Source organism: Vigna radiata, chromosome 1, assembly GCF_000741045.1.
Source record: "Vigna radiata var. radiata cultivar VC1973A chromosome 1, Vradiata_ver6, whole genome shotgun sequence".
Lineage (NCBI taxonomy): Eukaryota > Viridiplantae > Streptophyta > Magnoliopsida > Fabales > Fabaceae > Vigna > Vigna radiata.
The window spans coordinates 1,283,149-1,297,824 of NC_028351.1; the positions used below are offsets into that span (position 1 = coordinate 1,283,149).

The 14,676-nt window shown below is 32.2% G+C and overlaps 2 protein-coding genes across 5 annotated transcripts; one reads left to right on the forward strand and one right to left on the reverse strand.

Annotated features, from left to right (window-relative positions):
* The first annotated feature begins 2,780 nt into the window (after positions 1-2,780).
* LOC106771342 (carbonic anhydrase, chloroplastic) lies at positions 2,781-7,332 on the forward strand. 3 transcript variants are annotated; one of them, NM_001317298.1, is given in 10 exon segments: positions 2,781-3,053; positions 4,190-4,248; positions 4,470-4,619; positions 4,714-4,762; positions 5,036-5,152; positions 5,585-5,638; positions 5,772-5,857; positions 6,156-6,261; positions 6,732-6,935; positions 7,140-7,332. In NM_001317298.1, coding segments are annotated over 9 exon segments (987 nt in total). In that variant the 5' UTR covers positions 2,781-2,852; the 3' UTR covers positions 6,897-6,935; positions 7,140-7,332.
* Positions 7,333-9,341: 2,009 nt separating this feature from the next.
* Positions 9,342-14,659, reverse strand: LOC106770312 (protease Do-like 1, chloroplastic). Of its 2 annotated transcripts, none has more exons than XM_014656130.2 (8): positions 14,259-14,659; positions 14,030-14,152; positions 12,598-12,769; positions 12,066-12,103; positions 11,481-11,679; positions 11,201-11,353; positions 10,803-10,937; positions 9,342-9,654 (listed from the first exon to the last, which is right to left on the reverse strand). In XM_014656130.2, exons 1-8 carry the CDS (start codon positions 14,633-14,635, stop codon positions 9,577-9,579), a joined length of 1,275 nt encoding a protein of 424 aa, XP_014511616.1. In that variant the 5' UTR covers positions 14,636-14,659; the 3' UTR covers positions 9,342-9,576. The 2 variants fall into 2 exon arrangements, with proteins under 2 accessions (XP_014511616.1, XP_014511619.1); XM_014656133.2 differs by lacking the exon at positions 9,342-9,654 and adding an exon at positions 9,666-9,931.
* Positions 14,660-14,676: the final 17 nt, after the last annotated feature.

Sequence of the window (14,676 nt, forward strand, 5' to 3'; positions counted from 1 at the left end):
AAAGGCGTTTCTACTCAATGATTCTTGTGCAGCCTTGGGTGAGAAAAAAGTATGTTAACCTCTCTTCTCTTTCTATCTCTCATTCACATTAGGGCTCACTAATTAATCATTGTTTTTTTGGTGTTACATTACTAAACATTGGGGTTAAATATGTTTTTGATTCTTTAATTTTCAATGAAAATTAAAATTAGTTGCTCTTTAAAACTTTGACTTAATTTAGTCCCCCAACTTTAGAAATGTATGAATTTAGTCCTTTTAACTAAATTTTGTTAGGTTTATTTGATGTTTCAAGCACGTTTCTAATAAAATTGGAAAAATTCGAGTAAAATGACTAAATTCATACATTTCTAAAGTTGAGGGACTAAATTAGGCCAAAATTTTGAAGAGAGACTAATTCTAATTTTCACAAGTTAATAGACCAAAAACATATTTAACTCTTAAACATTGTTATAAAGACATAATTTAAGAAATCAATGACATAAAACATTCATCATAATTATATAGAAATGTATTAGAATGTAAATCACACTGAAACTCTTTTCCTTCTATAACTACTGTAAAAAGCATTTGTAAATGTTAATAAATATAAGAAAAAAAAACTATAATTTATCACATATTTAAAAGTTGAGTATGATATAAAAAAAAAACTCATAAATTTATTGTCTTAAAACTTTAAATTAATAATATCAATTTTTCATGGAAATTAAATTTAAATAACATTTACGAAACCTTTTCCTATAAATTCTCTAAAAGAATCCATACTAAACTAATAAAAAAGTATATTGTGGAATGAATATTATAAGTCTAATGTTACATTTTCATACAATGTATATTAGTACGTATATTTGATATTGCACAAAATCTTTTCTTTTTTTCTTGGTTTCAACATTAACCCTTTAATTATATAAAAATGACTGCACTGCTAATTCTCGTATTTTACATCAATTTATTTTTTTTATTGTTTGAAAAACTTTACATCATATCCATTACCAGAGATATGTTAAAAACCAGAAAAGTTTCTGCAATATCAAAAAACTTGAAATGATGAATGTATATAAGTTGTTTTGAAATGGTTGCTGAATATGATAAAAATGGCTGCATATGTGTGAGTCCATAGTATATACTATTTTAAGCTTTTGCATGTGCATATATAAACCCAACAGAAAGAACACAGTTGCAGTATTTAGATGCAGAGCCACAAAATTGAAGGTTGAAGGATAGGGTTTTATCTATTAGGTCCACCACTAGGTTTATCTGCTTCGTTACATATCAACCATAGGTTTACCAATGGATAGAAAAGACCCACAAAGATATATTTAATAATTCCCTATTTTTTCAATCCTTGAATCTTCTTCCACTTAATTAATGCTATAAAAACTGTGAATTTATTCATTTATTTATTTACCTCAAGCATTTGTTCTATTCTCTTTTTCAATTTTGGCCTTGGATTAAACAAAAATAAAAGGTTTACTATTCACTGTGTTTATCATATATAATATGGTAAATATATATGATTCACAAGAAAATTAACAACACGTTTGTTTTTCCTAACTATAATTCATTAAAATTAATTGAAATTAAAAAATTAAGAAATAAAATTATAAATAAAAAGTCAAACCTACCGTAAAATGTGTGATTTTCAATAAATTATTAGAATGTTCAAAATAATGTGTCTGTTGCATTTTGTTATGATTAAAGTTTACTCTTACGTTTTCTTAGGCATTATTTTATTTTATTTTTTAAAATTGATGCAGAGTTTATAATCTCAGTTACTATATAAAGTAGCTAAAATATTGCAATTGACAGAAAAGAAAAATGAATTTGAGTCACATTTAGGTCAGTAAAGTAATGCAAAGAAACCAAAACTACTTTTTTTCACGTTTGTATATATAAATCTTTAAAATCAGAAAACACAATAAGATTATAGTTTAATCATTGAAAATGTAAAAAAAATTATAATTAAAAGCATATCTTTTATTTACTTAGTGAATGGTTGGATCATTCTCTGTCAACCAACATCATAGGATTCGAGATTTCATATAGAACGATTCAACGTTTCACTGAGTAAGAGAAATGCACAAACTGTATAAAAAGATCATGTTAACAAATTTTTGATAGTAGATATGTATTATTATTTTATTGGTTCCTATGTTTAAAATATATTCATAAACTATATATATCTGTCATAAATGGAAAGAATATTGATCCACACTTGCAGGAAAAGCAGTGAATAGAAAAATATAGTTACTGCAATTGCAATGTTTTGTCCCTTTCAAATGGGGTGCAAGCAATTACATTTTCACCATACGTGGCAACATGGCATTGCGTGCATGTCATGACACAAAAATTGAAAGGAGACACAATGTGCCCTACAGCCATAAACCTCTGGAATTAAGTCCCTAGGAATACCCACTACCACACTTTCTTTTTCATTTTATCTCATAAATGCAGACCCTCATAGGAATTAACGTGAATCTCATAGATAATATCTACAAACAATGTTATGGTCCATAGCTTAGCTGACATAGTGCTAATCAAGCACCTCAGAAGTCAAGAAAACCAATTTTAATTAGTGCGCACCTAAAATCTATGGCCATTTTGTGAGTTTGTGAAGGTGAATGGCAAAAGGGGTGTGTGTGATCCAAAGTGAGAAAGGGTTATGGTCATTCTCTCACAGTTAATCTCCAACATTCAAACCTCATCTACAAGGATAGGAATGAAGCTCTCATTTGTTTGGCTTTCGTTTTCATTATCTGCCAAAGGTCACATAAAATGGGGATACCCTATTGACATGCCACACCATATTGCATCAAAGGGCTATATAGCATAAACTTTTTAGTCCTCATTGCACCATGTCGTCCTCTTCCATAAACGGTTGGTGCCTCTCTTCAATCTCCCCAGCCAAAACCTCTCTTAAGAAGGCCACATTGCGACCTTCTGTCTTTGCAACCCTCACCACTCCTTCTTCTCCTTCATCTTCCTCTTCTTTCCCTTCTCTCATTCAAGACAAGCCTGTCTTTGCTGCACCTTCCCACATCATCACCCCAACTGTGGTATATATACACTACTCTTTCATCATTCATGCATTCAAGTTTATAATATGAAAAATGATTCTTTCAGTATGGTTGTGACTGTTAAACTAGTTATTTATTATGCATGACAGTTTATGTTAAACGTTTATGGTTAGTCTACACTTCAAAATTTACACTCTTGCTGCATGAATAAACACTGTGTTGTTTTCTTTTGTATGCTTCTCTTCTGTAGTTTTCAAGTTCCAAGAGACTCAAAATACTGATCAGTTTTCAATTTTGGAACACAATGTGTGTTACTTGTCATAATTATTCGTTAGAGTTTGACTTTTCTACCTAGTTAGTGTGAAAAAAACATTTCTCGCATCAAACAATCAGACATCATTAAAGTCAACCAAACTTGCTCAGTTTGTGATGGAATAATGGTGATGTAAAATTTCTATCATGGGTTATTTTTACTGTTTTGTTTTTGTGTGCTTTACAGTTTAAGGGACGAAAATTCTCATCCTTGGTTTGCAGATTTGGATCACAATGAATGTGTTTTTGACTAGTCACTTGTCACGTATATTAATTGGCGTAGCTTGGTCTTCATGTGCTTAATAATCTAACATAGTCCACGTATATGGGGTTGCCACTATGAAGAAAAATGTTTCAGTGTGCTGTTTAAAGTTTAGTTTTCACGTGGAACACCGTTTGATCTGTCTTTGAAACCTACCACATATGCACATTGTTAGCTTGGTTAGGTGACAGAGACAGGTGTGTGGCATGGATTTGTTCATGAACTACTGGCATGTGTCAGCATCCACCACCATAAAATTATCAAATTTATTTTATTAGAACTACACACAACACGAATTATCGTTGTATTGGGGAAGTGTGTGTTAGTTGGAGGATTCTAAGGCCAACAAAGAAGCAAATCCAAACTACTATATATATAGATGAAAAAGTCCATTCAAAATTAAACAGCTTTCCCAACCAAGTTAGCAACTAATTAATCATCTGACAGTGTAAAACCAATTTTCAACTTTTCTGAGGTTTGACACTATTTCCTTAAATATATTTGAATTTTGGTTTCTCATTTCTTTATTAAGGTAATTTTGCTATTAACTATTAGTTTTTTGTTTGGTCTTTTACCTGACACTATTTATTTATTTTTGGAGAGAGAGGATATGGCAAAGGACTATGAGCAAGCTATTGAAGAACTCCAGAAATTGTTGAGGTGAGTCTCAACCACGCTCTAAGATGTGAAACTTATATAATTAAAGTATGCAAATTTTCCCGTATGTATCTTCTTCCATGCAAATTGACTTGTATCGATTAAAGTATGCAAATTTTCCAGTATGTATCTTCTTCCATGCAAATTGAGTTGTATCGTTGAAAGTTTCACGTCAACTAGAAATAAGGCTTAAACTATATTTCTTAACATTTGTTGAAAAATAGAGAGAAGACTGAACTGAAGGCCACAGCAGCTGAAAAAGTGGAGCAGATAACAGCTTCACTGGGGACATCATCATCTGATAGCATCCCTTCATCAGAAGCCTCTGACAGGATCAAATCTGGTTTCCTTTACTTCAAGAAGGAGAAATATGAGTTAGTCATCACTATCACCTTATTTTCACTGCTTTTAGTTTAATCTTAAGCTTTCTCTCATTCCTGCTATTGTTCTTCAATTACCATTCCTCAGCAAGAACCCAGCTTTGTATGGTGAACTTGCCAAAGGCCAGAGCCCCAAGGTACCTTTTTTCTGATGTTTTCATGAGTTCAATTTCTACACACAGTGAAAAAGATTAAACTGTCAACTCAGCTTATTATATGTGTTGTTTTTAAAGTCAACCAACTCATTATATGCTATATTTGAACATAAGTAAAAAGATTACACATAGATGGACTTTAATATAAGTGAATTCAAGCTAACTTAACTCTATTTAATGTGATTAATTATTTGTTAAAAATAAAAAAATTGTGGACTAACTAATATTTTCTACTTTATGTGTTTGTTTTTTCAGTTTATGGTGTTTGCTTGCTCAGACTCAAGAGTGTGCCCATCCCATGTGCTAGATTTCCAACCTGGAGAGGCTTTTGTGGTCAGAAATGTTGCTAACATTGTCGCACCATATGACCAGGCATGTTTCCAACACAGTAAAAGAAAGTCCTAGAAATATTATACTTTGACACATAATTTTTTTGAAAAATAATTATTTGACACATCTAACTCTTTTACATTCACATTCATTTGAGATTACCCTTTCTTACTTTTTACTCTCTTTTTTCTTGAAAAATCATAAAATTTTACATTTTTATGATCATTTTACCCTTATTCTGTCAAATGAATGTAAAAGTGTGTCATGATAGCATTGTTCAATTTTTTTACATTCATTTGACAGAACCCCTTTTTACCTTTTACTTTTTTTTTTGAAAAACTACAAAAATTCATTCTTTTATGACTATTTTACTTTTATTAATTGTGTCAAATGAATGTAAATGTATGTCATCCTATTAGTACTCAAATTTCTGTTGACATGAAACTTACTTTGTTTTACTCTGCTGTGCACCAGTCAAAATACTCTGGAACTGGGGCAGCCATTGAGTATGCTGTTTTGCATCTCAAGGTATGTTATCAATCATTGGAAGATAAATAACATGCACATAATTTCAGGCACAGTGTTCTCTGTCTTACTAATATGAAAATTAACAATGGTGAGAAAATGTCAAGAATTTTTAATCCATATGAATTTTCTACAGGTGTCCAACATTGTGGTCATTGGACACAGTGCTTGTGGTGGTATCAAGGGGCTTTTATCTTTCCCTTTTGATGGAACCTACTCTACGTAAGCCATTTTGCTCTGCATAAAAAATTACACTTTCTCAATTATAATTTGATGCACAAATTTCACCTACTTCTTAATTCCTAGACCATCATGACATTCAACATTCCACATTAAACAGTGTATAAACAAAGACAAAATCTCATCCTATGAATTAAATTTTGAAATTAAGTTAAACTTGAAAGCCAAAATAAGATGGTTTCAAAACTTACTCTATTATATGATAATTTTATGTTTACCTTTCTGTAGATTTATTTAATTTACAAAAAGTCTCACATGAATTCTGATTTGTTGTATTCAGTGATTTTATTGAGGAGTGGGTCAAAATTGGCTTACCTGCAAAGGCAAAGGTGAAGACACAGCATGGGGATGCACCTTTTGCTGAGTTGTGCACACACTGTGAGAAGGTAAGGAACATTAATTCAAGCCACATGGTTGATAAACATTTTCATAAAACTCATTGAATTAACTTGTACATATAAGGACAAAACTTATATGTAGTTCAGTAAGTGTTTTTCAGTACTATATATTCTTCAGTCAGAATTAAAATTTCACTTCATTTATCTATGTTAGCCTTCAGTATAAATCTTTATTATTCAAATTAAAGAGTGAAACGGTTTAGCAGTTCAGATTCTTGATAACATTTTAACATCATCTACGTGTCATTATGTGATTGGTCCAAAATTACTCCACAATCAATAATAATAATCATAAACACCAACATAAACCAATCACGTAATGACACGTAAATAGTGTTAAAATGTTGTCAAAATATCATTATTCCAAAAAAACCCAGCAAAGAATCCAATTTCATGATTTAGAAGCAAACTAAAGTGATGTAGGTGATGCTTACAAGTTAAATTGGAATGATGTGCAGGAAGCTGTTAATGTTTCCCTTGGAAACCTGCTAACCTACCCATTTGTGAGAGATGGCTTGGTAAACAAAACATTGGCTCTGAAAGGAGGATACTATGACTTTGTTAAGGGAACTTTTGAGCTCTGGAGCCTTAACTTTGGCCTTGCATCCTCTTTCTCCGTATGAACATCAACCATTATCAATGACCTCATCTTGGTTCCCTAAGTATTCTCCTATCTAAAATGTACTCTGTAATTGCCCTTGTTATATATAACGTGCATGTGCTGAATTTCTAATAAAAGCTGCATTGAGATTATCCATAGATCACTCTCTTTCTCTCACTCTTTCTCTCTCCAAATTGAAGTTCTTCAAGTAAGAAAAATGTAATGTTTTATGGTCTTTCACCACTGCATTGTTCTTCTTTGTTAGGTTAAAGATGTGGCCACCATTCTGCATTGGAAGCTATAGGCCATGCTTAGAGGTCGTGTGTCTGCAATGAAGAGGCCTAGCCACCTTTATCATATGATATTTTATAAATATATATATGAAACTATGAACTGCGTTTATGCATGTCGGAAAATCTTCTTTTAATAAGAGTTGGAAATCCTCTTGTGTAACAAAATCTTCTTTGTTCAACCTTCATCTTTCTATATGCACAAAATCATGAGAGGTGAGAGAAATCAATCTTAGTTAATTACACTATTCTCTCTGTTATAAAATAACTTCAGTTTAAAGTTTTTAATATACAACTAAAACAATGATATATATGTCACTTCTTAAAATAACATCTTTTTCTCAATAAATACATTACTCTTATAGACTGCATGATGCAAATATTATCATTTTTTATCTGAGAGCAAATTATAATTACAACTAAAATTAATACAAACTTCAGTTAGTTTGAAATCTTTTGAAAATAAAACTACTGTAGTTTTGAAGACAAAAGAAGTAACATTTATCACTGCTTGACAGTACCAAAGGTTTTTTTTTTTTTGAACAAGTGTTTTTATGTAATTCATTCAACTATAATTTAAAAAATGGTTGGTAGATAAAAGAAATCATGAGTGATAACTTTATATAAACTAATAATCTAGAGAGATTGATCCAAAGTCTTTGTCAAACCTTTGCAGTCACTTCAACAACTTGTAATGCTGCAGGCCACTTTTTATCATGGCCCATGAGCTTTTTCTGTTTTACTCATTGACTTGGAAGTTTTGTATGGAAGTTTTTATAATTTTACCTTATCAATTTCGTGTCTAAAACTAAATTTAGAAAGAATTTTTCTGATGTTTACCCCTGAATAAATATTAAAGACAAGTTTATGAATTCCAACAAATATTGTAAGGTGAATCTCTATGGATTTAGTTCGAAAGCATTTTGATGCTCTGCATTGAAATTTGGAAAATCATGGGAAACAAACAGCGTTTAGACTGAGTATTACATCCACCAAGTATATGATGTATGCAACTTGAACTCTTGAAGAATGAAATTATGTATTCTTATGAGTATATAATTCTAAAATCATTAAACAAATTTGCAACCTGGTGATAAATTAACTCTATCAGAGTACATCACAGAATAGATGTTTTATCTAATAAGCTTTGATTATTCAAGTGTCAACAACTCTGGTTTTGATATTTTGAGGAACATAACAAAATGGCAGAAAGTGAAATTGTAACTACATTAGCAGTTAATCGGATAAGAGCTGAAGCCAACAGCATATGCAATTAAGCATCAAGAAATTTCAATTTTCTTATGTTGTTGAGTATGAGAAGGATAACAATAATTATACGAGTGGTAATTTTGAAACTAAAAGAAAAACCGAAGGAAAAAAGAGTGATATTATTAACCGAACTGCTATGGAAATTTGACAGAAGATTTTCTTAGTGCTACGTTATTCTGTTGTAGCTTGTTAATGTTTTACTACAAGTGAGGTGTTCAAAATCTGTAAAATATTGTCACTCAGATGAAATTTCCATAAAAGTTGTGCAAATTTAGATATCTTCAATGATTTCATAGGTAAGTCTTCTTATAAGAATTCAAAGAAATATTGATTTAAGAGTTTAAAAGAGAAGCAACCAATAGAGTTCTTTATTGCCATTGTACTTGTTTGCCTAAAATCTGGTATTAATTAATGGTTTATATAACTCTTGCTGTAACAAAATCACACACTAGCCTTAATGATTGTTTGACTTTAAATCACAGTGAACTGAGTGATGAAAGATAACATAATGCAGAAACAACATCAATCTGAAGCTATTGACCAAATGGATGGATAGAATTCTCCAAAAACTTCACAAACCACTTCCAAAACTGTTGTAGGATATATGTTACACTTCCAATGTACTACAATTTGCCAATGATTTCAAGAACTCTAGTCACCTAGATTGTATATATAGTGTCATACAGTGTAGAAAATGTTGAGTGGAAAAAAGCCACTAAATTAATATTTTGCAGCTGTGTGATCCCAATTAAACCTCAACCAGATTTTCTGAGATGGACTAGTTCAAAGAAGGAAACTAATGATTTATGAACATAATGGATTATATTGAACTTTATTAAATAGATCCATTTGGATCAGACTTTTCCTTAATCTTTTAAAGAATAAACTAATGGATTTATTTTATCTGATTCATTATAATTCAAAATAAAATTTATTCAATCTATATTGTTTGCCAACTCTACTTATTGTTTAGAAACGAAAAAGTTAAAGGATAATGAGCTTTCAGTTCCATAGTATGTATATATATGTACAACTGGAGCTGTTTTATGAAGCAAGATACAACAACTAAAGAATACCCATAAAACAGCTTTATTCACTCTCTGGCAATGGCATGTGAATTGTATATATATATCATCCTTGTGATCATGATTCATCAGGTTTTGGCTCCAGAATGACAGGGATCTTCTCCTTGTGATCACCTCTCAAAACCTCAACAATCACCTAAATAGCAACATCATTAACCATTAAACTAGGAAAATAAAGTAGCTTCAAATTGAGTCTCTCAGTCCAAGTTTTTAGCATAGGGTGAGATGTTTTACATAGAGGCAATTCACCACCAAGTTAAAAACAGATTAAGAAAATACATAGGTCTTATACGATGGATTTCGCTTGGGTATCCCACTCAGCCTGAACTTTCGATAAGATCATTTGATTAGAATTTGTTCTGAACAAGACTCAAGACTCACTGATGTATGGAAGAGGACCGAGTCAGGACTTTCTGTTGAGACATAATATATCAGACTTTTAACATTATAAGTAGGTAAATCATAAAATTAAAGTATGACCTGATATATAAGTTGAATTTCTATGCACTATTAATAAATATTTTTTACTGTCAGTCAATAAAATACTATCCCAAATATGATCTTTAAAAATAGTTATTATATAAGTAAACAGATTTATATTCCATAACAAGATGTGATTGATAACAGTATGAAGAACCTTTACACTGTAGTGCATTCTAATCAAATTCATAAAACATAAGTCAAGAAGTATTATGACCAATATTGGTTAAAAAAAGTATATTCAGAATATGTGCATCGAGTCAGGTTTGGGATGATTGAAGTATAATCCAAACTCATCCTTGAAACAACTTGATCTAATTTCTAAAATCTGAACCTGTTAAAATTAGCTTTGACTGTGGTTAGTGAGATAGAACAGTCTTAAACAACCATAAAACTAGATAGCCTTTTTGTTCCATTCTTCCAAGATTTTCATTTTTCTGTTGATTATTACTATTCAGACGAACTTATATGTTATTATGATATACATGTTACAATAAAAGTTTGTACAGACAAGAGAGAATACGATGTTTTGATTTGAATCTTTCTAAACTGACCAAATATTAAAAGGGTATATTATATACTACCTCCGTGACTATAATTTAAGGTTTTTTTACATAGATTAAGAATAACAATAAATATGCTGCCATGTCAAACATATGCTTAAACACGTTGAAGGTATATTTGAAAATGTTCTTGCATCATATTTTTATTTGCTTTAGAAATCCAGGATCTAGTAATAGTTTTGAAAATAGAAAAGTTATACATTTTTAAAGAAACAATAGAACAGTTGAATCAGCATCATACCTTTTCACCTACTTTGCACTGGTCAAGAATTCTGTACAAATCACTTCCATTAGTGACCTTCTTGTCATTCACAGACGTTATGATGTCACCTAAAATGAGTCTACCATACGAGTCACGCTTTGTTGATTGCAGGCCCTGAAAACTAGAAATTAGCCAGGCTCCATTGAAAGATTGTAGTTTAGTAAATTAAGATAAAGCAATACAATATTAGATTTAATATGTGATAATGAAGCTTAGGACGTGTTAGTGGCATTAACATTTTTAGTGACTAGCTTTAGTTAAAGTAAAGAGGCCAAGTTTATATTAACATGAAATCTATGCCCCTATTCGGCGCATATAGCTGAAATTTCGTAATGAATTTCCCCTTTCGTATAAAAATAATCTTTGATCAAACTTACTGCTTTCCCAGCAGGACCATTGGCAGGAGCATCTAAGACAAGCACTCCACTTACACCCAACTGCTCCACAGACTGATCTGGAGCAAACTTAATCCCTAAAATAGGTCTTGTAACCTTCCCAAACTTCACCAATTGGTCAACAATACCATTTACCTGAATATATCGAGCAACAAGCACATTAGCAATTTTATTCAGAGGATTACTATGTTTCCATAAAAAGTTGTCCCCTGAAGAAAGAATTGGATATATAAATTAAAAACAAGTCAAAGTAAGAACTCACAGTGTCCACTGGAATAGAAAATCCAACACCAGATGATGCGCCAGATGGAGAATATATGGCTGTATTTATCCCAATGAGGTTTCCAGAACTATCTAAGAGAGGCCCTCCACTGTTACCAGGATTAATTGCTGCATCTGTCTGTATGACATCTTGAATTGGACGACCAGTTGCAGCAGAACTAATTTCTCGCCTAAGACCACTGTTGAAGACGTATGTATCAGTAAAACACAATCAACACAAAAGGAACATAAAAAGGAAAGACAGAGTATCCACCTTTCAAGTTATCAAGTATCAGCACAATGATGTGAACATTTGAAAAACAGTATTAACCTAAAGAATACCATGCTTAAAAAGTTGAGATTTCAAGGGAAAGAGACGGGAAGATGTTGTATGAACTATAACACATATTTATTCCGGAAAGGGATTAATGGCATCCCACTTCTAGACTCCTAAATATAAAAGGTTTGATTCGCAAATCTATAATCTGGCACGAGGAAATAAAAAGGAATAGCAAAGTAGAAACTGTTTTTCTAGGTAATGGGAGTTACATCAAAATATTCACTCCACAGTTTTAAGTTTTCATACCTGATGACCCCAGTTGTGAGTGTGTGATCTAGTCCAAACTGCAAGATGAGAATGAGGAATCATATTGGCATATTCAAGAAGAGTTTGCGGTGTCGATCATCAACAGAAAATAGCATTCAAGCCATGAATACAGCTCCATAAAGCAGTTTGGCAGCAATTACAAGGTACAATTTACAAATTTAGTAATTTTCTTCTTATCTTTCAAAAACAAGTCTGCCTTTACATTACAGGCATTCATAACTCAGATGTCCAATGCATTTTTTAACATTATATTTTGCATACACATTTACAACTGGAGCAGGAAATGCTGACTAAATAATTATATAATTATACAACACATAATAGATTAAATGAGACAACTGTTAAAAGTATGATTTTGCTAGAACAAAATCTACTTGCTTATAAAAATTCTAGCCAAAGCTCCAATTAATATCAGATTCAACCAGGATTGCCATCATTTCTTTATATTGGAAAATTCATAGATAGTGAATATTTACAACACAATACGCATTGATCGGTATGGACAACGCACCGGGTTCCCAATGGCATAAACCTTCTGACCAACAAGCAAGTCAGCAGAGACCCCAATAGGTATAGGCCTGAGCTTGTCGCTCGGTGCCTCGACACGCAGCACAGCAACATCCTTGTCTTGGTCAAAACCAACAACTTTGGCATCATAAGTTGACTGGTCGGCTAGAGTGACCCTGCACATAACTAGCATGTCTTTGAATAGGAGTAATCACTTTACTGAAGTCATCACAACACATACATCAATCTATCACCAAACTTTCTATGTTATGAGTTCACTTCTCAATGCCAGGAAAAGTTGCAATGCAAACACACCCAAACGTGTTGAAGGAGGTGTAAATGTACAAAGTAACACACAATTATCACCTCCCTTTTGTTTTAATACAAGGTTACTTATACACCCTCGGTCCCTGATTACAACAAATTGTTTTGAAATTTCTTTGTCGTTTTCTAATCATCCCAAGCATCAATTATTGTTTTACCAAAATATTCTTAAAATTTTTGTTCACAAATAAATAATAAATGTTATGAATTGTCTACTTCTCTCTTATCAAGATAGAAGAATTGGAGGGTTAAGTTTCATAATTTAAGGCTTCACTCTCTCTTAATTCATTAATTGTTCAAGGGAAAGTTTGAAAATACTTAATTACTGCCAACTTAATGTCACTAACTAAATTAGCCAACTTTCTTAATAATTATGAATTAGTTATCAAAGTTTCATATTTAGGGATATAATTCGTTTAGCAATAGATATATGTCACATTGAACATAATATTAAAATATTTGGCCGCATAACTAAAAAGTTCCTATTTGTCAGCATAATACCACTCAAAGGTCAAAACCAGACTAGAAGCGGCGGAGAAGAAAAGGTAGAAGCCTGAGAAACCGGATCAAAAGATGCCAAAAGTAAAAGAATTTAATTAAAATACACTGATAGGATAAAAAAGAATTCCCATGTATATGGTAAGATTGTTGCCTTTTGTCATAATTATTTTTAAAATGATATCTAGAATGACTTTTTATTGGCTAAAAGTGTAAAAAGCTTTACACTAACCGTGCAAGAAAATTAACCCAAAATAAAAAGAATTTCATTAGAAAACAAAGACATTGTCAAGTTTATTCTTACTCTGTCATCCAATTACAAATTCTCATGTACAGTAAGATTAGTTATTTACTCTAAAGACCATTTAGGATGATTCCTATTTAGTTAAAATTGTAAAAACGAATACATTGACAATACATACATAGCAAACTCACATATTTAGTAAAAGTTATTCCTTCCCTGTTATCCAATTATAAATTCTTAAATTTAGTAAAATTGATTAACGCTCTAAGGACGATTTTTCATTAGTTGAAATTGAAAAAAAAAAAAAAACCTATGCGTTGACCACTAATAAAAAAAAACAAAATTATCAAAAAAAAAAAAAAATACCCACTTGAGATCAGAGGCACCACGAATAACGTGATAATTGGTCACAATATGACCATTCTTATCCCAAACAAAGCCAGACCCGGATCCCTGGGGAACCTCCAAGACGTCCAGCGTGAATGCATCCTGCCTAAACACAACACCCCACGTTGAGAAACCCAAAGACAAAGCAAAAGGGTCAACGAAAAACCATTCAAAGACAATTTTTGAAGAGGATCGGTAAAAGGGGTAGCTACTTGACAGCAAGGTTGGTTATGTAGACAACAGAGGGAGTGTTCTCTTGGAAGAGGCGAACGGTGGCGAGTTCGTCGGACTGGAGCTTCCGCGGCGAGGTGACGACGAAGGCGGCGGCGGAGTCGGCGTTGGAAACGAGGAGAGTGAAGGAGAGGGCGAGGGAAGTGCAGAGAAGGAGAAGAGGTTTGGGAATGGAGAGTTTGGGTAAAAGGGGTATTGTGAGTTTTGGTGATGGGAGGCGAAGGAGGAAAAGGTTGGGATAGTGAAGATGAAGGGTTTTGGAAAGTTGAATTGTTGTGGTGGGTTTGATGGTTGAAGAACGAAAGAGTGAAGAAGAAGGAGAATGGAAGCGCGTGGAAATGAGTGAACAAGTGGCCATGGTTTTTGCTTGGACAGAGGAATGCTCTCTGTTTTTGCTAA